This window comes from Suillus subaureus, assembly GCF_016647635.1.
Source record: "Suillus subaureus strain MN1 chromosome Unknown BJ212scaffold_5, whole genome shotgun sequence".
In the NCBI taxonomy this organism is placed as follows: Eukaryota; Fungi; Basidiomycota; class Agaricomycetes; order Boletales; family Suillaceae; genus Suillus; species Suillus subaureus.
In genome coordinates, this window is record NW_024538561.1 from 558539 (window position 1) to 582037 (window position 23499).

Consider the following 23499-nt stretch of genomic DNA (forward strand, 5'->3'; position numbering starts at 1 on the left):
CATTTACAAAAATCCGCTCTCTTGCAGCAATCGAGCCATCTTCTCGTCTTCTCTCTCTCGGGGTTCGCGTTCCAGACTGAGGTTCCAAAAGTAATCGCCTACATCAACCTGCTCGCTGAACTTAGCAAGTGATTCCTCAAGGTAAGTTTGAACGCTCGTAATAGGATTGAAATTATGAGGGAATGTTTGCCAGCGCTGAATATCTTGGATCACCTCCGAAGCTTTCTGTCGTTTTCGGAAGTTCACCAAGTTACCTGGAAGAGTGTCCTTGCTTCCATCTTGGATGAACGTTAGTGTAGTAAGGAAGACCCCTTTACATACGAATCAATACGTCGGCAACAAATAATCAAAATAGAGAGCTCACCAATGAAAGGCACACAAGGGGGCGAGACTCTTGCGAGCGTCGAACGATAGTTATTGAAGTTCTTGCCTGAATCGATGGTCAACTCGCATGCGCTAAGCTGAGCCATATGTCGGGCATTCACTTGCTCCCATGAGCGCTTGAGGCGCCTTATAGGAGGCGAGTTCAGTCCAGATACTATAGCAACCATGCTCGAATAATTGTGCATCGAGCGACATCGCTGAGGGAAGTAAGCATCGTGCGAATGAATCATGTAGCAGACCACTCACATCGGCCACACTTATGAACTGCTTCAAGATAGCCGAACGCTTCCTGGAGTCCTCGTGAGTGAGAACGGAGTCGGCTACCCAGTTAGCAATCTGGTAAAGTTATGAGCATATCATGGCTATCGGAGTGTCGGACCATACCCGATTACTTGTCTGGATTACCCGAGCAATATTATCGTTGTGATCTGTCTTTTGCTCCCGCGAGCGCTGCAGACATTCCACTGGCCGTATCTTCTGGTATAAGTGACTCTCCATGATCGTCAACTGCCGTGCCAATTCCAAGGAGTCTACGTCCAAAAGTTTCAACTTCTTATTGTGCTTGGGTAAGATCGAGGGAGGTGGACTGCCCAAAGTAGGAGTCAAGCCTTTCTTGACGTCTCCTCCACGCTGTGCCACCCGAGTCAGACAGCCTGTACCATATCAACGACGCTGAACTCACTGCACGTTCAACGAGTGAAAGTAGCTGCTTTGCGCCTACAAACTTGCTAACATCCTCGGTCTGCAAGAATTCTTTCATTCGATTCAGGATGTACATATCCTCTTTCTCAAGGAAATCTTCATCTGAAACCATGGCCTTGAGAGTATTTAGAACGCTGAAAATCACATTAGGTATAGAGCGGAAGAATCAACAATAACGCACCGCATCTGAATGACATTTTGCTTGAGCTTTCTCCATTCTTCTGACTCAGTAGGACTTAGGCCTTCTGGAATTTGAATGCGGAAGCGGTGGACGAGGTGGTCGAAAAAGTCATCAAGGGTGGTGAATGACTTGTACGTCATCAAGAATGTTTTGATGAACGTAGGGTCTATAACGTCCCAATACTGAATATGATATTGTAGGCAGATAGATTAAGAAGCACCCGTACCTGAAGGATCATGTGACGTTAGACGTTCGACTAAAGCTGGAACAGTTCCTGCTCGAATGCTTCCATCTACATCGATAGTCATGTCATTCTTCGTGTAGTCGGGTCGCAGATACCAGGGCTTTGTGCTGATAATGTGCTCGGGAGCGTCATCGCCAAAGATTTTCTTGATCTTCGTTGCTGTTCTCGTGGTCGCGGCTGTACATATCATAAGCCGAGAAAGTAAGGGGGTATACAAATGTCGCTTACAGTCGTCGTCAAGCACTGAAGCCGAGTCGCTCATCGACAGGACATCCTGCGGTTTATCAAACGTTGAAGGGACCAGGGTGTGTACAGACATAGTGGGGTCATAGCTCGAGGCCGTCGACTTGAGTGACCGATCGGTAAGGGTAATAGTGGTGTCAGATAATTGCGATTGACTTCGTGATGTTGGCGCTCGGTCACCGAGAGTAGCCGCCGACTTTTTCATTCCAGACGCACCAAAAGCAACTTCGATGTCAACAATGTCCTCGCTCTCTGGATCTGCTGGGTCGAGGACCGACATGGGACGGGCGTCAAAGTTGCAGTCAATGATGCTTAAACGTGACATGCGCCACTCTATTGCACCTGTGTATTCCCCTTGTGCCATATCTGCTTGATCGTGGCCAAGGGAAAGCAGGGTATCAAGGGTTTGCATGAGGAATTGGAGATTTGACTTGAGGGAGACGGAGATAGCGTCTAGGTACTCGCACTGGGAGTCACGATCGTGTCGCGAGACTCTGTAAGTAAGACGACGAACTCGCTGTATCGTGAGAAGCAGTGTAGCTGCGTCATCATACAGAGCTTGTACTACCGCCTCGAGCGTGCGTGTGAGCAACCGAGCCTTGTCCACGGTTTGAGTGTACAGAGCAGCACGTTCAGCATCCGCCATATTGGAGTAGAAACCATCGATATCAACGTGACGAGCGATGTGGATATTGGCAACGAATAGGAGGAGTGATGAAAGGCCGGAAAGAAGCTCGCGACCGGCAATCCATACTCGTTGCTCTGGAAATGTTCAACAGATAGACCACAGTATAAACACTGACATACTCACGAGACTCATCGCCGATCGTCTTGAGCGCGGCGTAGAATGTTCCGAACCTCGCCTGCATTGATACCATGTGCGTCTTGAACTCAGAGAAAACATCGCCATCTAAAATTCGCTGAGGGGCTTCATCATTATCATCAAGCGGCACCCAGCCAAAACCTCTCCAAGACCCTGCATACCCCGCACCGACTAGCCCCAGTCCAAGGTAGACTGCGGAAAAGCAACCCAGAACTCGTTTTGCTCCTACGCTACCAAGTCTTTCGTTTTGGCACCGTTGAACTTCAATAACGAATGTCACAATGGCACGATCAAGCTCTGCCGCGTCGCTTTCAACACGAGATGCTGTATCATGCGCCGCAGGACCCGAGTCGTACTCCATGGCTCGAGCAGACAGAACGAGCTTGGATAACGTAGCAGTTACTTTCCGTTGAGCTGGTTTCAGAAGCGTCTGTGATGCAGTAGTCTCGCGGCGTCCACGAGCACCGCGTGGTATGAGGTTGCTGGGTATGTGACCAGGAGGTGCGGATATGTAAAGTAGATTGCGGACGGTGATGACAACAGCCCTGATGAGGCTGTCAAGGACCTGTCCGTGTTCTGTTCTTCGAGATACGCCGACCAGAGACTGGTTTTTCTGGACAACGGCAGAGATGGCGTTATGTGCGATATGGGATAGATCGGAAATAAGGTCCGGGAGTGGTGGTGCTAATGATTGCTGGAGTGATTGGGCAATTTTCTCAGCTGCGGTCAGTTCAACGGAAGGCTTCCTAAGAGCTAATTGGTCCGCAAAAAGATCCTGACCACTTTGAGAGCGACCACTGGTTGATGGTGAATCACCGTGGTCTGGAGAGTATAGGCAGGAATCTTCAGAATCACTGACATGCTCCGGCTTGCTGTGACTCCGGTCCTGCCCATGTCGGGTTTGGGATGTCGTTGAATCAGATCGAAATCGCGTCGGGTCCGAATCCTCAGCCGGACTGTTGAATAAATTCGATGAGGCAGTGGAGGAACTGGTGAGGGCGCGAGTCCTGCCCTTCTGCACAGCAGCCTCTGTTTCTGGGATTGTCCAGCTCACTTGACCAGTGAGCTTATTCCAGTAATAGTAAGACATGCCATCATCGGCAAGTCGTCTCGCCCAAGGCTCAGGCGTCCCGGAGCGTTTGAGAACACCAAAACCTGGGATAGAAGATTCCGTCAAGGCGCTGAGTCCTAGCCCTGCGCTTGTGCCTGACCGCGAACTTGCTGGAGAAGCAGCCAGTCCAGCAAGTTCACCAGCCGATACATCATCGCCTTCCATGGGTAAATCTCGCGAAATCTGGCCTGTCTGCGTGTTAACATAGTAAATCTAGAGAATAAGATATTGGTCTGACATGTAAGGAATCACAGCAAGCAAAATGCTCTGCTCACCTGGCCATCCTGTGTGACTTGGGGCATCCAAAAATCGCTTGACAGGGTCGCGCTGTGTTCCGCAGCACTGCGGGATTCAAGAAGACCGTTGGATGGAACAGATGGGTTACGTTTATTTCGCGACCATTCACTGTCTGATAAGTGGGGGTCCTGTGTCCGGGAGTGGATGTCGTTTGAATGAGCATCATGAGCTACTTCATTTATTTGCTGGAAAAGCCCCTGTTGAGTTGTAGCATCATGGTTGGAAAGAGCGATCTCTGCCTCCTCATCAGATAACACTACTACATAATTGGATGGAAACCATCCCCGTTCATCGCCGAGGAGTCCGTCCCACCAGCCTGACTCGAGCTGGGTGAGAACTTCGATAATTTCATTCTTGTGGAAGGAGAGAGAGGAAGCATCTTGTGTCTGGTAGTCATATAGAGCTCGACAGAAGAATGTGGAGATGTACTGCTCCTCCGGAAGTTGTGAGATCTGCTGTTCCTGTTCGACAGTGATCGTAGTGGATTGGGAGGGGTAGCAGTTGACACCACTATACATGGCGAGGCCGATTGCAGTCATATAAGAGCTGAGGTAGAATGGAGAACCTCAAGTAGAACGAATTCTGATGGATTGGCGGAAGCCGAGGGAAGTCAACTCAGCTAAGATGAGCCGTATGCCTTCACAACGGACTATTACGTAATAACACAGTTCATTATCGCGTTATCGCAGACTACATGTCATGGAACCTGGGACAGCAACTGATAGCAAAGTCTACCGATCTCACCGTTTCAGCGTCCTTTGCTTCTCCGCGAACTGCACAATTTTTCGATCGACAAACATTCCTTTCCGCTCTCGCACGCTATCCATATAACCCTTTGCGACATTGTCTCGATCTGCTTTCTCACCAAGGTCTTCCAACTCTTCCTCAGTCGTTGGTATCCAGAAAGGATCTTGATCAAGCAATTCATATCTTGTGCTCCGTTTCAATTACCTGCAAACGCCAACAGGTGGTATTACTCACCCGCTGAAAATTAGCTGTGGGCTTGCAGCACCAGACGTCCGTTTGCGTATATCTGTATCACAGTGAGACTACCCCATCGCAGCTTCCAAATTCAAGCTCACCATCTGCAAAACCAAAACTCTCCACAACTGGAAGAAGAGCAGATACTGTGAAGAACGTAGTCCCCTCCTTCATCTCTTCAGCCACAATTCGACCACGTCGTTTCGCAACCACTCCATAGACTTTCCCAAGGACATCCGCTGAGATAAGCTCTAATTGATATAAGAGGCACAGACCAGTGGATCACGTACTTGAGGCTTGAATATCACACGAATATATCGCTAGCATAAGCCTAGGGGACCAATCAAGCAGTCCATTTCTGCAAGCATCTCTCACCGCTGATACCACGGAGCCCGTCACTTGTGATAACCTATTCTGGACTATTCAAAATGTTAAAACATCATATCTGTCAAACACTTATAAAAAGCATACCAATCTCCTTCTGGACGCCGTCGGCATCAACGTCAATCGATTCAACAAAATAAGCCATCCCTTCGACAGGCTCAGCACACAACGGTCCTTGGAACATAGCCAGCTGGAAGCCTGTCTCAACATAGCCCGTGAAATCAACATGATTGTCGGATGTGTTTGAGGGCTGAGCTTGATGGTTGCGTGAGAGACGACGCCTCAGCCTGAATACAGCATCAGTGACACTGCAAGGAACCACAAGGTGACGCACGATGACGGTGTGGTATCTTTGCGATAATCAATAAGAATACAGCTACCAGCGTGACGGGGACCAAATGACCAGATTCTGTCGCTGATATTCACCCATTCCCCGCCAGCTTCGTTGCACTTCTCTTCTAGTGCATTCCAAAATTGGTCCGCTCTAACACTTGGAGTATGGAGCACATCGCCTTGAACACCAACCAGTTCGCTATCAGAAACAATATCGATACTGCCATCGCTGCTACCGGAGGTATCTCTGTCTGTGTGACCGTCCTGTTGCAATGCTCTGAGAGTCGTTATATTATGCAGCAAGAACTGCAAGATGACATCGGGAACAGGCGCCGAGCGAATCGAAAAGGTGACCAAGTTCTGTGTGCTTGCACCCTTGATTGTTCCACGGGCAGCATTTGGCGTCTTCGAGGGTGCCATATCTACCCTCAAAAGGTGAGTAGCGACACGATGCATTGGAAACTATGCATACCTTGGGCTTTCACAGCTGTTTCGCGGAAAGGAACAATTGGTTTAGACGCCTGAATCTCCACACGAGCGAACCTCTCTCGCAAGTCTTTCAGACATCTCTGAATAGGATGAACGAAAGTAGATGACAGTGAGCAATCAAATCATACCTCCAAGTGTAACTCTCCTGCGGTCAGAATCACATGTTCTCCAGTCTGTTGCTGGAATGTTTCAACGCAGGGATCAGCTTGAGCAAGGAGCTTCATCCCGGCGACAAGTTTGGGCATATCAGAAGGGATGACGGGTTCAAGCGCGACTCGCACTATAGGGGAAACCTATGATGGAAGTAATGATCAGTGGTGGAAGCCAGACACTTGCGTGACACTTACTGTACGGGTGACACCACCAATATTAATGAGACTATCTTGCACTTGGGCAGGATCCGTGCCCTCTGGAACGCCTATGCTTTGTGGCGCACAAAGTGTAGCATTCCTGTACACCTTGCCTCCCAATCCCTTGATTGCAAAGGTGTTTCCTGCCCTGACACTGTCCACAGGGATAAGCTCCCGGCCCATCATCACGTACAATCCTTCAACCTTGGCCGGAATAAGATGCGCAACATTATGAGCGTGGTTTGGAGGAAGGGAGGCGTCGTACTTGGGCAGTACGCAAGTACATTGTGGAGCCAGTGTGTACCGTCCCTGAATACAGTCGTGCAAAGCCGAGAATAATTTCAGACTGTTCAGAAACGTCTAACGTTTCTCCTAGAGCCGTGCTAGGAGGAGATTCTGGGGCTGCACGGGGAGGGTCCGGGGTCTCTGAGACTGAAACGCTGTTATCCCTTGCTTCTTTGGCATCTCGCGCCCGCTGGCGTAGCTCGTCCGCTGTCACAGCACGTTTCTTGTTTTCCGGAAGTTCTTTGGCTGCAACAGCGAACATTTTGCTTACATATGCAACAACAACTGCGTCTGGCGCGAAGTTGGACGTGAAGAGATCCTGCTCTAACTTGTTCTTGGGCTGTATGCTCTTGTCGAATACATCAGGATAAAGCATTTTGGGGATGCGAATTGCCTGGGCAACAGGAGGGGAAGGAACGACATCGATGGTCGCCTGAATTATGCACGTAGACAGTGAAAGCCACTGTGTAAAAATCGTGGACAGCAACTGCCGACTGTCTTTTGACCTCAGATCCCGAGGTAAAATCTCCAGATTGAGAGCTGTTACAATCTTGGTCACTTTCTCTGTGTTCCTAGAAATGTATTAGCATATCATGTGGCATCATATGAAAAGATGATGATTACGGGTTCATCACAACGGCATCATAGACCGCCCAAATGTTATCCAGCACAAATTGGACAAACATCGGCTTCAATGCGCGTCCGCGAAGATGCTTGTGACTGATAATTTTCTTGGTTTTTGGATCGAGATAGAAGTCGCCCCATAAAACGCGCCTTAGATTGGCTTCCTTGAAACCGAGCTTTGCAGAATAAAGCTGGGCAAAGTTCCCAATTCTGAAACCCCAACCATCAATGGCAGACGCAAAGATTACATTACCCCGCTCCGGAGCGAAGTAGATATCTTCGTCGTCTTTCTCCTTGAAATCACCTGTGTCATTGGCCGACGCTTCGGCGTCATCTGCAAGTTGATCCTTCTTTTCAGCAAGCCGTCGATCGCGCTCTTCCCTCCATCGGAGATCGTCCTCCATCAATTCACTTGCAAAAAAACTGCCCATAACAGCGTTCACTTGTTCAATTAACCGCGAAAGGTGCTGGTAAGCTTCGGTGGGCACCAGCTTCAGCTCTGTGACGAGTCTATCCATTTTATTGATGACGAGTATCGGGCGGAGGTTATCCTCCCATGCCTGTCTAAGCACAGCAATAGTCTGCATAACTGGGATTAGATGCACTCTGTGTCATAAACAGACTCACTCACCTGCGTGCACACACCTTCAACAACATCAACGAGGACCAGTGCACCATCACACAACCGAGACGCTGTGGAGACTTCGCTCGAGAAATCAACGTGTCCTGGGGTATCGATCATATTCACGATATATGTCTTTGGGGACCTTTCTGGGTATGTTTATTACTATCCTTGGCATATGCACCATGATGAGATGGGTACCTTCGTCAGGTCGCCCCATGACCTGAAACTTGAGCGATACTGCGCTGCTTTCCATCGTGATCCCGCGCTCCTGCTCGTCCTCTCTACTATCAAGAAACCTCAGTTTCCCTGCCATCCGATGAGAAATAATGTTGTTTGCCGCGAGAAGGGCATCCATCAGTGTAGTCTTTCCGTGATCGACATGCCCGAGAGTCGTGATTATTCGAACGTTAGTTGGGTCTGGAGCCTCCATCGATGTACCTGTTGATTATATATGTACACCTGCGTGAGCAAGAAAGTGCGTATGAAGCGTGTGTGTGGTCTCTCTAGAATTAATAATGATTGCTTTATATAAAACATATATGAATCGATTATGACTTGCCGGTGCTTCGGAAGCGAGTTTCGTATCAACCGCATAAGGAAATCGCGAAAGCGCTTGCCAAGTTGTCTAGACTCTACAAGCGAATACGTATGTAACAAGCTGAGCTCCCTACACTAACAATCTCTTGAGGCTTTGCCTCACCGAGTCGTTTAAACCCTTCCCTATCAACACCAACTTCCCTGAATCAGGAATACCTGTAACATCTCCTTCTACTAAGGATAGGTCATACATACTCTGCACGCCCTGCAGAACGTACTGCTCCCCAGATTGTATCACGAAAAGACCCTTACAACGAAGGACCTTGAGTTCCGATAGTCCAGTCTGACGGTCACTGTCTGGGATTCGGTTCTCCCACAGCACCGTACGTATCCACTCGTCCAGTTCTTGAAGACGGTGACGGGTTAACGTAGGAAGAGTGATCTGCAGACTAGATATGCCACGCAATTCATAGTGCTTAGCGGAGACGGCGTGGTCATGATTGTCATCATCGCCATGCTGGTGCTGCGCAGATCGCAACCCCTTTGTCCCCCCTGCGTATGCATTGATGTTCATGATATGGGCTAGATCAATCTGACCGCGAACAGTTCGGTGAATTGGAGCAGAGGGATTGACCCTTTGTATGAGTTCTTCAGTCGAGCGCAATTGTCCTTCTGATGCTAGATCGACTTTGTTCAGCAAAATAACATCGGAGCATGCTATCTGTCTGGAGATGCTGTAAGTCGCGAACCAGATTCAAAATGTGATCCATAATTACCTGAGGCTTTCGCCAATGCCGTCGACAGAATGATCTTCTTCCATTTGCTAGGGTATGATTTAGCGGATGAATTTGCACAAATCAGAAAAGTGTCAATGTACCTGTTGGCCAAAGACAGCGTCGACGACACAGACTACGCCATCCAGGGAAATCTGTCGACCTAAACCAGCGGCATACTCCTCATTAAGCCAGAACATGGACGCGATAGGACCTAGGAAATACAAAAGTTATATGTAAGGCATCGAGAACGAATCACAGACTGCTTACCAGGATCAGCAAGGCCAGTAGTTTCTAGTAAGATATGGTCAAAGGCACCTTTCCTTTGCATAAGTTTTTCAATGGCAGCTACGCCAGCGTCTTTGATAGAACAGCATAGACATCCATTTGCCAACTCAAGGAACTCCTGTGACTTCTCTGCTGTTGGGTCATCTTCCGAAGAGATACCAATAGCTTTAGCTATACTTAATGTTAGCGAGGGACTTCACATGGTTAGGATAGTGAAAACCTTCGATGCTCTTCCGATGGATGTTCAATAGACGTAATTATGAGCAGATTAAATCGATGCTCACTGAAGTATCGCCAAATTCATTCATAATCACGGCTATTCGATACCCGTGACGCTCCGTTAAAATACGCCTAATGAACGATGAGAGAGTAGGTGCACGGTGCGCGTGATGCTGGGTATTTCGCATACCTCAGCAGGGTTGATTTCCCCGCCCCAAGAAAGCCACTGATGATTGTGCATGGCACTCGACGAGTTGAGACAAAATCAGGCATGAGCGCTTGATCTTCATGTTCGATCAACATCCTTGTCAGCAGTAAATTATTAGCAGAGCAAACGAGCGACAAACTGAAACATACTGCGCACATACGGTATATCATCATCGAAGTCCATGACTTTGATCTTGAGTGCTATAACTTTGGGACTCTCTCTAAGTGACTGAGTATGACTGAGTTTATATCAGTAAAGCGAACGACCATATGGAGATGTGCTTACTGGTCGAGCAGATCAATCGAGGTTGCAGTAGAACGAAGGCGAGAGCTGAGCTTGCCGATGAGATGGTGACCGTACTGCTTCCGAACCTTACGGAATGCTCTTAAGTGACTTCCGTTTTATGGCACGGTGTCACTAGTACTAGTACTCATTCATGTCTTTTCCATCTACTATGTCAACTTCTTCGAATAGTGTGTTTCCGCTGACAGATGAACCCCTCAAAAACTTGATCCAGGGCCCAGGTGATGTGGAATGGAGGTATGCGCCGCACACGTTCTTATGCTACAGCTATGAAAGCGCTCCATTTACCAGGTATGAAATGCGTCGGGAATGTCAAGAGATCATTCCTGGCCTTCTACTAGGCCCTTTCCAGGCATCAAAGTCGCTCGAGGTGCTTAACTCGCTTGGCGTCACTCACATGTGAAGTTCAAACCCTCTTTGGATTGACGGCTCAACTGATTAATAGACGCGTCTCTTATTTCATCCCCTAAAATTCTATCTCAAGACTCTGTATACGCGATAAGAAGGAAGCATTCTCCGTGAAACCACGTTTCCCAGAACGTTTTGAGTACCTCGTATTGGATGTGGAGGATAACGAAGACCAAAACGTCATTCGCCTGTTCCCGCAGTCTGTATTTGCTGCACGATATTCCATGAACATGCTAACAGTCAGCCAGAGCTCATAATTTCATTACCGAATCATTAAATAAAAAGGGCACTGTTCTTGTTCACTGCAACGGTGCGCTCTGCGCTTAATTGTTCGCAGCGCCAACTCAGTCCACTTACAACACAGGCGGAATTTCCCTATCACCTGCATTTGTTGTCATGTTTGTCATGCGTCGCTGTCAGTTGTCATGGGAGGATGCTCTTCATCTTGTTCAAAATCGTCGCTATTGTATTTCGCCAAACGGCGGCTTTTTGACACAGATCAAGGTGAGTTTCGTGTCCCCGAGTTTGGTCAGCTTTGCATTCCTGTACCCCGACCCTTTGTCTTGCACCACAACGAAGCCTTCTGTGAGGAGCTTTATGTCCTTATGCTGTACCCCAGGAATACGAGTCGATATACAAGGCATCCGTCGCAGTCGCCGGATTTCCGCAGGGGCAGATGCAAAGAGTTGTCTCCCGGAGGAAGAGAGGTGATGACGACGACGACGAGGAATTCAGGTGTGTTCGTTTCTGGAAATTATCCCCTGTTCTTTGTGTCTCCTAAGTTTAACAATCCATCAGAGAGGAAGACCGCAAAAGGGTATTCGTCGATGACGACGCAATGGCAACGGATTTGTGACCGTCTTTCTTGGGACTTTCTTCTTTTCCTTTAGTTCAATTCTCTTTAGTCTACCACTACCGTATACTTGCTTTTAGAAGGATTTCGTGTTCTATCATGATAAATGAATGGTATAAATTCTATTGGGGTCCAATATGACCCAGTTGTCAACTGGGTATGATCTATAGTGACTTGATCTTTGCCTTCTCTTTCTCCTGCAGGACACGCTTCGCATGGACCTCTGAAGAAAGTAATCAGACATAAGGTATCCGCAGCAACAAGGCTCTAACCTTTGCGTTTTACCCACGCTTCAACCGAGATGCCCCCAAACACAATGCCCGCGCCTACCCACTGCCCAAGGGTGAGCTTGTGGTCATAAAGTACCACAGAGAGAACCATGGTGAACATCTTTCTTGTCAACGTAATCATTCTGCGAATTTGTGGTGAGTAAAGAGGGTGACAGAAACTCCAGAAAAGGATTACGAACACTAAAGTCAGCGATCCAAAATGCTGTAACGTCTCGAAGATAAACAGCTGCCCAAGAGCGCCAGTCAAAGAAAACTGGACTAGTGGTACGATAACAGAAGGATGCGTCCTTATAAACCCAATTGCATTTGCAAATTCCGATTGCAAACCGCTCGAGGGGTGAAGCACGGGGATGTGCGGCAAGGGAAGTGTTCCAAGCGCCGTACTCAACAGCGTGCAGAATAGATTGATCCAGAACATCATCTGTTGCCCGGTCACCTTGTACCGAACGAACACTTCATCTTGCGTCGAGTTCACCGCACCGTCGAGAATGAGGTTAATGACAAGGTAGAGAATGCCAATCAGCTGTCCATAAGGACCCTGCTCGCCATTGGACGAGGTTTTTGATGGCTTTTCATTCCCGAAGCCCATGAAGACACTGATGCCGGCTGTGACCATCGCGACCACGATGTATTTATGTGGAGCAAAGCGCCTCCTGTACATGACGACATTCATGAGTATCACTGGGACGAGCTTGCAGGACTTCCCCAAGACCATTGTAGGATAGGTTATGTACGAGAGGGCTGCGAAGCCGAATGGAGCAGCTAGTGTGATAAAAGCCGATACCTGGAGGTAGCGCAAGAGGAGGGTTTTGGATGTGGACGAAGAAGTGTGCGACGGTGCGCTTGAGGAATGGGCATGGCCATTTACTTTAGTGCTTGGAGATCCGTTTGTTTTGGAATTGGATGAATTGCTCGTTTGTGCCATAGAGGCGAGGTCCAAGCCCAGTAGAGACGATAGTGATGACCCTGGTTTTCCACGGATGACTATGTATGCGAGGGCAGACAGCGAGCTCAGGAAGCTCTGACAAGTTCCGAGGAAGAGTGCGGACTTGAACTTGTGTGTTGATTGTCCGTCAATGTGTTGGAACGGAACTGATACTAAGAGGCTATCTTAGTTCCTGCATTGGTTGGTTTTGATACGTTGTACCTACGTCGTTCCTGTGCCACAGCCCATAGCTGAGCATAACGCTGGTGAGGTCATCTGTCTTTCGTCAGAATTAGTGAAATTAGCATACTAGAAACATGGAGTAGACTCCGAGAACACATAGTCCAAGCCTGGCATTCAAAGCTCGTGAACATGGATGCGGGTTCTCTTAGTGAAAGGGCTCACCGAAGGACTGACATTGTGCGGGCACGCAAAGTAAAAGTGTTGAAACAAGTTTGAAATTTGAGCAACGAGCGTAGTTGAATGTAGCTAGTTAGCTGTAAAGTAGTACGTGTCAATGTAAGACCTAACCCTAAACTAGGGTGTAATATCCAAGCCCAGCTGATCACTCAGGGTAAGAATACCTTCCTTCAAACGGATCACGTCCTCTCTAGTCGGCCTACCCTGCGACGGTCTACTTGTAGCACCGGCAGTGAGCCTCTGCAGCATATCTTCTAATCCCTCCATGTCTTTCTTCTGCAAAAGTTCCTCACTCTGTCCAACTGGATCATCATTTGCATCAAGATGCTCTCTGGCGTGTTGCTCTGCTTCCTGATCGGGAGGACCGATATCGGAGAAGCGAACGCCTGCAAGCGAAGATGATATTTCGCGTGCCGTTGTTAGAGTTGTTGAGTCTTGTTGGATTTTTGAACTCAAGAATGATGTAATCGCAGAGATTACGCCACGCATTGATCCCAAATCACGACCTATTGGAGCTCCTACATGCGCGAAACCAGCGTCGAAACCTTCTTGAAGTGCGGATTCCTTGCCCGCGATTATACCTTCTCGGTATCCAGACTACAGATATATCAATCAAGGGAAGAATAAATCGTGAGTGCGCAAACGTTTGTGAACTCATTAGAGAGTTTTGCCCAGTCTGCTTCAGGAGCATAATCTGCTCGTGGATCTTCCTCCCAGGGTGAATCCATGCTGTAAAGCTGGATTCAGATGCTGACGACAAACATGTTTGAATTGTCTCACTAAGACTTCTACGAGATGATCTCCCGAGTCCGAGAGGAAATAAGTACAGTTACAAATGTTTACATAAGGATTACTATCTGCTGTCTGAAACAGACCCGTTAGCAGCGCCACCGCCACGTAGACCATTCCCTCGTTAGCTAGCAAGTCCTCGTTAGCAGCACCATGTGAATCCGATCAATCGGACCATCGAGACGCATCCAACGTCTTCCGTTGCAACAAGCTCATCCGTCACTGTGATTAGTCAAGATAAGGCCTTCGGGTATTTGATGCGGGTAGCTTGAATACCGGTAATATTCATGGAAACTGATAGAAATTGGACAACATGGAGTCAAAAAATATTACATCGCTTTGGGTTTCTACTAGCACAGGTAGTCATTTGGGATTACATGCCGTTTGGCAAGGACCTCCGATCTCCACTAGCACTAGTATAGTCAATTCATAGCCCCAGATTCAATTCAATTCAAAAAAGTATTTTCTGACTAATTATATATAATCGGATGGAAATGTGCGTGGAAAATTCGCCACGTCGGCATTCAGTGCCTTGCATCGCTACGCTTCTTGTCCTTTAACTTTTCTCAAGCGATTCCTGCTCTTATAGTACTGCTCTTCCTTCCTCGGTTTCCTTTTCTCTACAATTATTTCCTCCAGGTTTCGTCCACTAATGGCTGTCGCGTCCTCCTCGGACGTTGCAATACTCGCACTAGGCGTGGTCCTAGCTGCTGCGTATCTTTTTCGTGATTCAATATTCTCTTCTTCGACGTCCAAAGCTGTCCCGGTTGCTCCCTCGAAACTTGCGAATGGCCATGGAAACCCCCGAGATTTTATTGCTAAAATGAAGGAAGGGGTAAGCTATTAACTTCCAAGCTCCATGATCGCATCAATGTATCATATCTCTGATATTCTTGTCAGAAAAAACGTCTCATCATATTCTATGGTTCGCAAACTGGTACTGCCGAGGAATATGCAATCCGCATTGCTAAAGAGGCAAAAACCAAGTTCGGACTCGCATCCCTCGTCTGCGACCCCGAGGAATACGACTTTGAGAATCTAGATCAGATCGCCGAGGATAGTTGTGTCATTTTTGTCATGGCTACCTATGGCGAGGGTGAACCCACCGATAACGCAGTCCAGCTCATGGAAAGTTTGACCGATTCTGCATTTGAGTTCAGTAACGGTCAACATAGACTCGAGGGACTCAAATATGTCGTTTTTGGTTTGGGTAACAGGACTTACGAACACTATAATGCCATAGCACGTCAGGTAGATGCCGAACTCGAGAAAATGGGTGCAGTCAGGGTCGGCGAGCGTGGCGAGGGAGATGACGATAAGAGCATGGAAGAGGACTACCTAGAGTGGAAGGACACTTTTTGGCCTGCATTCGCTGAAGCTTTGGGTGTAGAAGAGGGTCAAGGTGGTGATACCCCAGATTTCGCTGTTACCGAATTAGAATCCCACCCTCCGGAAAAAGTTTATCTTGGTAAGGAGCCGCTGTCCATTTTTGTACGCCTCTTATTTTGGTCTGCAGGCGAACTTTCTGCACGTGCCCTTACAAAGACTAAAGGCATCCATGATGCTAAGAACCCGTACGCCTCTTCGGTCAAGGTGTCTCGCGAACTTTTCCAGGTTGGTGGAGATCGTAACTGCGTCCATGTCGAGCTTGACATCGAAGGTTCTGGGATCACGTACCAACACGGCGATCACGTCGGTGTCTGGCCTCTCAACCCTGACGCTGAGGTCGACCGTCTCCTTTGTGCACTTGGACTCTACTCCAAGAAAGATACTGTTATAAACGTCGATTCGCTCGACCCTGCTCTTGCAAAGGTTCCATTCCCCGTCCCTTCAACCTATATCAGCGTCCTCCGCCATTATATCGATATCAGTGCTGTCGCTGGTCGTCAGATCCTCGGTGTTCTTGCCAAGTTTGCGCCCTCTCCTGAGGCCGACGCGTTCATGCGTAACCTTAACTCAAATAAGGAGGAGTATGCAATTGTTGTTACGAATGGATGTTTAAAGCTTGGCGAGGTCCTTCAACTGGCTGCAGGCAATGACATCAGTGCCCACCCTACGCCCCAGAACACCACTGCCTGGGCCATTCCCTTTGATATCGTCATTTCATCGATCCCTCGTTTGCAACCTCGCTATTACTCTATCTCGAGCAGCCCCAAGCTTAACCCTACTTCTGTGCACGTGACGGCTGTTGTTCTCAAATACGAGTCCATTGCCAACAAGCTTGTTACTCCTCGTTGGGTACATGGTGTTGGCTCAAATTTCTTGCTCAATATCAAACACGCCGCTAATGGTGAGACCCCTGCCGCTAGCGAGGGGCTTGAACACGTATCGTTGCCGGCGTATGCCATCGAGGGTCCCCGCGGGGCACACAGGGCTGAGGATGTTTACAAGATTCCTGTCCATGTTCGCCGTTCGACGTTCAGGCTACCGACAAACCCCAAGAGCCCTGTCATCATGGTTGGACCTGGTACCGTAAGTCTATTTGTTAAGGTAGTTTGTAGCTTTCCGCTCACAGATACTGCTAAGGGTGTTGCGCCTTTCCGAGGGTTCGTCCAAGAACGTGTTGCTCTTGCCCGCCGAACACTTGAGAAAAATGGTGATGATGCTCTGGCAGACTGGGGTCAAATCTCACTCTTCTACGGTTGCCGTAAGTCAACGGAAGACTTCCTCTACAAAGACGAGTGGCCACAATACACTGCCGAGCTAAAGGGCAAATTCACGATGCACTGCGCATTTTCGCGGGAGCCGCCGTACAAGTCCGACGGTAGCAAGATTTACGTGCAGGATCTCATTTGGGACGACCGGAAGAATGTCGCTGACGCTATCTTGAATGGGAAGGGATATGTATACATATGTGGTGACGCTAAAGCGATGAGTAAGGCAGTAGAGGAAGTTCTAGCACGAATTTTGGGCGAAGCGAAGGGTGGGAGTGAGGCAGATGGTGCGGCCGAGGTCAAGCTAATGAAGGAACGCTCACGGTTAATGCTGGATGTCTGGAGCTAGAGGGTATTATTGGTGTAGGTTGCTTATTTGCCAGCTCATGACACGTCAACGCACTGTGACACGACACTCCGATATTATATTGCAATAGACTTATGTAAACTGCACGAACATTTGTTCCGTTGCACTTTTCTTGCAGCTTATCTGTTGGCGGTGTTATTATCTCATAGGCAAGTCCTGATACTTAAAATAGTTGTTTCATCAGGCGCTACCTGGCGCTACCCAGATCTATCGCTTGTCGGGGCGGCTCGGAAGCACTGCTCAACTACTTTGGTCCAGGCGTTATCATGTTGCGGACTAGGGCATGGAGACCAGCGAACAATCTACGCACTTTCTCCCATTCATGTCTGCGCCCTAATGCGCAATCAACGACTTCCCTGTCTCCGGGGCCGTCAAATGTTGACTCGCAAGCCCAACCCCACCGGGAAACTCATGCCAACGTGCCTGAGGGCGTTAGATCTCCACCCGGAACTGCGTCTGCTGGTTCAAAAGTCCAGCCTGCCGACTCTCCTCGCCGACTCAACTCCAAGATATCCGCACGCGATCTAGACACCATCAAACAGCGCATCGGAGATTGGATAGCACTTGCAACTGCTGGATTCAAGCAGCAAACAGACGAACTCCGCCAACGCACAGACGAGTTCACGCAGAGGACGTCCGCAAAATTTTTTCAATTGGGCTCTCAACTCAACCGCGTAACAGGCTACGAGCAGATTGATGCGCTTAAACAACGGGTAGTCGAACAAGGTGTGCTGCATTCCCTTACTGTGTCTGTGCTACAACTGAGACTTATGTTGACCAAGAGGCTAGAATCAAGGCTACTCGTCAAGCAGCTCGAGAAGCTAAGACGGCGTATGATGATGCTGTCTTACAGCGCTCTCTTTCCCAGCGCCAAGTGAATGAGCTCTTGCAGCGTAAATCTTCGTGGACAGACAGCGACGTCAGCGCCTTTACTTCTCTCGTGCGTTCAGATCACCACCTGGAACAGCACGAGGTCGCGACGAAAGCCAAGGTCTCCGAGAATGAAGATGCGTTGGATAGAGAGTTTGGAGAGCTCATGCGCGCCATTCTGGCTAGGTACCACGAGGAGCAAGTGTGGAGTGACAAGATCCGAAGTGCGAGTACCTATGGGAGTATGATGGTGCTTGGGGTCAATGTGGTGGTGTTCATACTGGCGATCGTGGTGGTTGAGCCATGGAAGAGGCGGAGACTAGCGCAAACGTTCGAAAAGAAGGTGGAAGAGATAGCTGCGGAGACCCAAGCTTTGATAGAGTCTGGGAGTGCAAATTTGGACAAGCGGCTGGTAAAGCAGGAGCGATTGATCTCAGAGATTGTGGAAAGGGCGGCATACGATGCTCGAGATCTGCCCAGCTCGTTGCCAGCGCCAATTGTGGCAGTATCTGAATCTGTCGCTGGGAGACAAGTGAGCACTTGGCTGGAGCACTCGTCTATATGGTCATATCCGGTATCACGAATGATTCAAGACCGGGAGGTACTGCTTATTGTGGGCAGCGCTATTGCAGGTGGTGCAGTCACCCTTGTGGCTCGAAATCTTTTCGGAAGTTAGTGTCGGTGAGAGGTTTTGCACACTTATGCGAGCCGACTCCTCTCACCAGCTAGCGCTTCTGAATCTCATAGCGACACCAGTGTACCTAGTCGTTTAGATCTAGACCCTGCACACTATGCTCCATTAATATTATTGCAACCACCACACCGCACGATAGGGGCCGGGCCGCCTTTAGAAGTTCACGTGATTTAGACCTTGACAAAGTGGCACTTTCCATAGTGTAGTGGCTGTGCTAGCTGCCATGAAGGTCGTTACCACCTTTCACCCGGCGTCATCTGTCGTAGATTCGCTCAAATTTAGGTTGAAAGATGAGCAACCCTCAGAGTTTCTTGTCGTTGCAAAGCCAAATAGGCTTGATATCTATGCGCTACTTCCAGAAGGGCTCCGTCATCAACAGGGTCTTGATATCTGGGGAAGAGTCAGGGTTATCAGAGCTGTGCCAGTCTTGGTGAGCAACAACCTGCACTGTAGTGTCATATTAAGACCATGGGGCTCGTTTTCTAGAGCAGGAGCAGTATCAGCCTGCTCGTGCTTACCGATCACCCGGAGCCAGAGCTTATATTCCTATCTTTTACTGTGAATGGCGCAGGATCAACGGGGATTACTGTCACGAAATATCTTCCATTATTTGAGCACAGTGCTCGGCCGGCAGAATTCTGTCACACCCTTCTGGTCGACCCTTCAGGGGGTGTGGCTGTCGTGAGTGCGTACACAGGCAAGCTCAAGGTCGTGGTGCTTGACCAAAACGGAGGATATGACCGTGACTTTGATGCATCGTATGTCGTGGCATTATTCGCGCTAATTGTGCTCACGCTTTCTCGTCAGAATAACTGAGCTCAACCTTCTGGACATCACTTTTGTGTCAACATCTCGGGATATGTATACCTTGGCAATGATGCATATCGACTACCAACAACGCCTCCAGCTTCTTACTCGTGACCTTTCTATTGAGGATCTACAGCTTTCCCCGTTACCCTCGCCACTCCTCCCCTCACTCCCTGTCCCAGGCAAACTGTTTAGTACAGTCATGGACGACGATGGAACCCCTACTATCATATACATCCCCTCTTACAATGATGACGACGATGATTTCGAAGGTGGTATCCTCATTATCGGTGGGCGAAAGATCATGCTGTATGATTTTGTGGACGTCGAAACACGGGCGAAGAGGGAGAGCAAGAAGAAACGTGCAGATAAGAGGAAAACTACTGGAGATGCAGAAGCAAATAATAAAGAGAAGGGGGTGGAGTGGAAGAAACGGAAAGCTAGAGCCGCAGTAGAATGGCCATGGGCAGAAGTTACTGCGTGCGTTCCGTTTGTAGAATCGAGACTGCGGGCTCACCTGGTGTTAGATGGTGTCGTATTGACGATAAGGAGCGAAAGTACTTGATTGGGGACCGCTATGGAAGGCTCGCGTTGCTTTCGATAAACCTTTCTGGAGGCACGACGCTGACATTGATGGCGCTCGGAGAGGTAGGTCTGCTCAAGTCCCGCTGATCGTTCTTGTGCTGATCGTGTTCACTAAGACATCTGCATCAACCACATTGACCTATCTTGCTAATCAAGTTTTCTACAACGGCTCACACTTTGGTAGCTCGCAGTTGCTCCAGATTACCACTACTCCATCTTCTGTGCTCGACGCCCCTACATTGCCTGTTCCATCCACGATATCGACCATCAACCCTAATGCACTCAACTCCCATGTGTCAGGTAGAAACAACGATGTATCGGGTTATATCGTCGTTGGAATGGGGAGTTACGTGACCGAGCTGGAGTCCTTCAACAATCTCGCTCCAATACTTGATGCTGTGTTGATCGACACGGATGGCAGTGGACAGGTATGTCAAATCATTGTCCACTGACTTCGTGGGCTGAAGTGATGTAGAACGAAATTGTAACATGCTCTGGTGGCAGAAGCACGGGGAGCATCAAAGTCATACGGAGTGGCGCGGACTTTCCGAGAAAGCGACAGTTCAGGGGCTCGGGAATGTCACCCATATCTGGCCACTGAAAGAGATGTACTGTGCGCCGTAAGTTTTTCATTCGTCCCGACATCTTTTAGAACCGCTGACGATGTAATTCAGCGATTATGCGCACATCGTGGTCTCAACTCTGCAGGAAACGCACGTTTTTCGTTTTGACAATGCTTCATCAATCTCCAGTATCGACGGCGACAAAAATACCGGTTTTATCACCGATTTACCTACTATCGCAGTTTCAAATATCCTTCGACGCACGCGCAACGCGGAAAATAAGTCTGACTATGTAGACTCTAGGTTTGTTATACAGGTCGTTTCGAAAGGCCTGCTATTACTTGAGTATGACCCCGGCGTGCGACAGTACTCGAGAGCTAGTGAACTATGGACCTTGGAAAAGTTTGCGGATCCTGGTAAGGAGGGACTGTGGAAGGGGCGAGAGATTGTAGCTGCAAATATCAACGCGAGTCAGGTTGTGCTTGCACTCAACTGGGGGAGGGTGGTAGTGTTGACTCTGAATGTGGATGACAAGCGATTTATCAAGCTGAGGTGAGTATGAGCATCTAGGCGAAGATCTGATTGATTATTTGTGCATTACTACAGGGAGCGCAACTTTGTGCACAATAATCGCGATGCGGAGATTTCAGCAGTTTCGTGTCTTCCGCAGGATCAAGCCAAGCCCTTCGCGTTAAATATTGTGGTCGGATTCTGGACATCTAAGCACGTCGAGATACTCTCACTGAGACCCACAGATGGGACCATGCCCACAATTGCAACGACCCCTATATTCTCCTCTGCACCCCGCTCACTGCTGTTGTACAATTTCATATCTGGCGACTCCAAGTTGTCAAATGTACACCTACTCATCGGGCTCACGGATGGTTCTATTGCGTCATTTGTGTATCGAAATGATCAACTACTTGACCAGAAACTGGTTTCCATTGGAAGTCTTCCCGTAACAATGCGTTCGTGTCGGATCGGTACGAGACAAGCAGTGCTTGCATGTGGAAGCCGGACAGCAATTTTATTCTGGGAAAAAGAGAGGTTGATGTATTCGCCACTTATACTCAAGGTCTGTGATGCTTTTCTCGACATTGTTCTTGACCAACCAGTTCGTAGGACGTGACAGCTGCAGCGGAATTGAGTACAAGTGCTTACCCATCGTCCATAATCCTTGCCAACTCCGATGGCCTGGTCTTCGGGAACGTGAACAACTTCGATAAATTGCATATTCGCTCTGTGGGTCAAAAGACTTACCTTTTATTGGAGTCCAGCTGACAGTTAGTTCTCAGATACCCCTCGGCCTCAACAATCCCTTACGCGTTACGCATATTCCTGCGCTTAGAGTTTTTGCCGTCGCATGTCGTTGCATAACCCCGGCTCGTGTCGGCGATTTGGAGGATATCAGGGGTTCCATACAAGTCTTTGATGACATATCGTTTAATAGTGAGCCAAGTCCAACGCACAAAAAAGTTTTCTGATGACATGACATAGAGCTCGGGCATTTCAATCTGGAGCAAGGCGAGGAACCGACGTCACTGCTGTCCTTCACAACGAATTCCGGATCGTATCTGTGTGTAGCAGCGGTGACACTCGAAGATGAAGATACCGAAGCCTCCAAGGGACGCGTTTTTGTTCTGGAGATGACGTCGAACGCATTGCAGGTAAACATGTCTGTCGCAACCTCGTATAACGTCAAGGGATGCCCCTACGCTTTGACTTCCGTGAATTCTATGATCGCTGCCGCAGTTAATAGCATGGTGATGAATCAGCATATAAATTGTATATTAGCCACTTATTTGTTCTACAGGTCGTTGTCTTCAAGATGGACACAGAGAGCGGAAATATGATAATGGCGAAAATAGCAACGTGGAACCATAACTATCTAGTGACCAGTCTCGCGTCTCGCGGCGATATCATTCTGTTAGGTGACGCAATCAGCTCGATCTCAATGTTGCGGCTCGAGGACAACCGACTGCACTTGATTGCCAGAGATTATGGCGCACTGTGGCCCACCTGTGTCGAGCTCACAAGCAACTCCACCCTGATTGGTGCAAATGTAAGCCGAGGTCCATTGTTTGACGTTGTGCACTCAATCTCTTGTGTTCAGAGCGAATACAACCTTTATACCTTCAGTCTCCAGAACTCGGGCACGCGGCAGCTCCTAGAGAGAGACGGAAATTACTTCCTTGGGGACTTGGTCAACAAGTTCCTGCCTGGTGGGCGTACCCCTTATCGTGACTTTCCCATGCTTATGCATATTAGGCACACTGTCGTCTCAGGAGGTTTCGCTCGATGCGCCGATGCAGCCCCAACAGTTATTCTTTACGTCTGTCGGCCTTATCGGTGCCATCATCGATCTTGCCGATGACCTTGCATTGGACCTCACCGGCCTTCAACGTAACTTGTCCAACTATATCCAGAAACAAGAAGGGCCAAATCACACAAAGTGTGTCATAAGCCGTCACTTCCAATAGTCATCCAATTCACTTTGCACATAGGTACCGCACGCCAAAGAATGTCCGCGGTCGCAGTGACGCGGATGCGTCGTCCTTTGGGTTCCTCGATGGCGACTTCCTGGAGCGCTTCTTACAGTTTGTGGGAAACCCCCAAGCGCTCAAGCGGATTATGGATGGACAAAGTGAGCCTGAAAAACTCACGATATCAGCAGACAGGATTCAGAAGGTGCTTGAGAGCATGCAAAGCATGCATTGATCGAACGAGGGATTAACTGAAGTTGCAATTTGATTACTCTAAACCAACTCTCAACTTCATTAACCGTCGAATGCGAGTATCCTGTTATAGAGATAAAGATTAACTACGACTACTGATCGTTATATCAAACGAACGGATGGTAGTTGGAGAGAGGGTAACCATACGCGCGTAG

General features: G+C 48.6%; 12 protein-coding genes across 12 annotated transcripts; 7 read left to right on the forward strand and 5 right to left on the reverse strand.

Moving 5' to 3' along the window:
• Positions 1-3: 3 nt before the first annotated feature.
• BJ212DRAFT_1476991 (ras guanine nucleotide exchange factor domain-containing protein) lies at positions 4-4524 on the reverse strand (the record flags this gene model as incomplete). The annotated part of the gene is made up of 10 exons (XM_041339469.1): positions 4-311; positions 365-581; positions 631-720; positions 769-1014; positions 1067-1220; positions 1268-1433; positions 1494-1688; positions 1740-2516; positions 2566-3901; positions 3964-4524. The coding sequence occupies 10 exons, from the start codon at positions 4522-4524 to the stop codon at positions 4-6; spliced, it is 4050 nt and encodes a 1349-aa protein (XP_041196979.1).
• Positions 4525-4573: 49 nt separating this feature from the next.
• On the reverse strand, positions 4574-8591 carry BJ212DRAFT_1328980 (P-loop containing nucleoside triphosphate hydrolase protein). The gene is made up of 13 exons (XM_041334676.1): positions 8255-8591; positions 8063-8202; positions 7432-8012; positions 6827-7379; positions 6520-6786; positions 6301-6465; positions 6156-6252; positions 5685-6105; positions 5438-5637; positions 5257-5385; positions 5068-5205; positions 4967-5018; positions 4574-4915 (listed from the first exon to the last, which is right to left on the reverse strand). Exons 1-13 carry the CDS (start codon positions 8484-8486, stop codon positions 4726-4728), a joined length of 3165 nt encoding a protein of 1054 aa, XP_041196980.1. The 5' UTR covers positions 8487-8591; the 3' UTR covers positions 4574-4725.
• Positions 8592-8723: 132 nt separating this feature from the next.
• On the reverse strand, positions 8724-10146 carry BJ212DRAFT_1263443 (CobW/HypB/UreG, nucleotide-binding domain-containing protein; the record flags this gene model as incomplete). Its single annotated transcript, XM_041330346.1, has 7 exons — positions 8724-9318; positions 9370-9416; positions 9471-9580; positions 9637-9825; positions 9875-9884; positions 9939-10005; positions 10064-10146. The coding sequence occupies 7 exons, from the start codon at positions 10144-10146 to the stop codon at positions 8724-8726; spliced, it is 1101 nt and encodes a 366-aa protein (XP_041196981.1).
• A 389-nt stretch (positions 10147-10535) lies between these two features.
• On the forward strand, positions 10536-11573 carry BJ212DRAFT_1263196 (phosphatases II; the record flags this gene model as incomplete). Its single annotated transcript, XM_041330326.1, has 6 exons — positions 10536-10621; positions 10676-10783; positions 10869-10991; positions 11041-11102; positions 11157-11296; positions 11412-11573. 6 exons carry the CDS (start codon positions 10536-10538, stop codon positions 11571-11573), a joined length of 681 nt encoding a protein of 226 aa, XP_041196982.1.
• A 156-nt stretch (positions 11574-11729) lies between these two features.
• BJ212DRAFT_1329011 (UAA transporter) lies at positions 11730-13333 on the reverse strand. Its single transcript, XM_041334677.1, has 6 exons — positions 13266-13333; positions 13171-13210; positions 13087-13111; positions 12115-13033; positions 11918-12057; positions 11730-11868 (listed from the first exon to the last, which is right to left on the reverse strand). Exons 1-6 carry the CDS (start codon positions 13277-13279, stop codon positions 11810-11812), a joined length of 1197 nt encoding a protein of 398 aa, XP_041196983.1. The 5' UTR covers positions 13280-13333; the 3' UTR covers positions 11730-11809.
• On the reverse strand, positions 13334-14116 carry BJ212DRAFT_1329016 (uncharacterized protein). Its single transcript, XM_041334678.1, has 3 exons — positions 14061-14116; positions 13925-14009; positions 13334-13877 (listed from the first exon to the last, which is right to left on the reverse strand). The coding sequence occupies exons 2-3, from the start codon at positions 14006-14008 to the stop codon at positions 13398-13400; spliced, it is 564 nt and encodes a 187-aa protein (XP_041196984.1). The 5' UTR covers position 14009; positions 14061-14116; the 3' UTR covers positions 13334-13397.
• Positions 14117-14721: 605 nt separating this feature from the next.
• Positions 14722-17072, forward strand: BJ212DRAFT_1476995 (uncharacterized protein; the record flags this gene model as incomplete). The annotated part of the gene is made up of 3 exons (XM_041339470.1): positions 14722-14904; positions 14970-16541; positions 16596-17072. 3 exons carry the CDS (start codon positions 14722-14724, stop codon positions 17070-17072), a joined length of 2232 nt encoding a protein of 743 aa, XP_041196985.1.
• Positions 17073-17356: 284 nt separating this feature from the next.
• BJ212DRAFT_1263343 (Mdm33 family-domain-containing protein) lies at positions 17357-18636 on the forward strand (the record flags this gene model as incomplete). The annotated part of the gene is made up of 2 exons (XM_041330334.1): positions 17357-17816; positions 17873-18636. The coding sequence occupies 2 exons, from the start codon at positions 17357-17359 to the stop codon at positions 18634-18636; spliced, it is 1224 nt and encodes a 407-aa protein (XP_041196986.1).
• Positions 18637-18790: 154 nt separating this feature from the next.
• On the forward strand, positions 18791-19572 carry BJ212DRAFT_814414 (uncharacterized protein). The gene is made up of 2 exons (XM_041344125.1): positions 18791-19084; positions 19462-19572. Exons 1-2 carry the CDS (start codon positions 18878-18880, stop codon positions 19468-19470), a joined length of 216 nt encoding a protein of 71 aa, XP_041196987.1. The 5' UTR covers positions 18791-18877; the 3' UTR covers positions 19471-19572.
• Positions 19140-20542, forward strand: BJ212DRAFT_1329026 (mono-functional DNA-alkylating methyl methanesulfonate N-term-domain-containing protein). The gene is made up of 4 exons (XM_041334679.1): positions 19140-19412; positions 19462-19941; positions 19989-20109; positions 20163-20542. The coding sequence occupies exons 2-4, from the start codon at positions 19514-19516 to the stop codon at positions 20496-20498; spliced, it is 885 nt and encodes a 294-aa protein (XP_041196988.1). The 5' UTR covers positions 19140-19412; positions 19462-19513; the 3' UTR covers positions 20499-20542.
• BJ212DRAFT_814480 (uncharacterized protein) lies at positions 20160-21269 on the forward strand. The gene is made up of 3 exons (XM_041344127.1): positions 20160-20474; positions 20522-20666; positions 20721-21269. The coding sequence occupies exons 2-3, from the start codon at positions 20536-20538 to the stop codon at positions 21163-21165; spliced, it is 576 nt and encodes a 191-aa protein (XP_041196989.1). The 5' UTR covers positions 20160-20474; positions 20522-20535; the 3' UTR covers positions 21166-21269.
• BJ212DRAFT_814449 (CPSF A subunit region-domain-containing protein) lies at positions 21038-23491 on the forward strand. Its single transcript, XM_041344126.1, has 8 exons — positions 21038-21684; positions 21732-21851; positions 21905-22058; positions 22107-22372; positions 22423-22671; positions 22723-22831; positions 22878-23061; positions 23114-23491. Exons 1-8 carry the CDS (start codon positions 21373-21375, stop codon positions 23325-23327), a joined length of 1608 nt encoding a protein of 535 aa, XP_041196990.1. The 5' UTR covers positions 21038-21372; the 3' UTR covers positions 23328-23491.
• Positions 23492-23499: the final 8 nt, after the last annotated feature.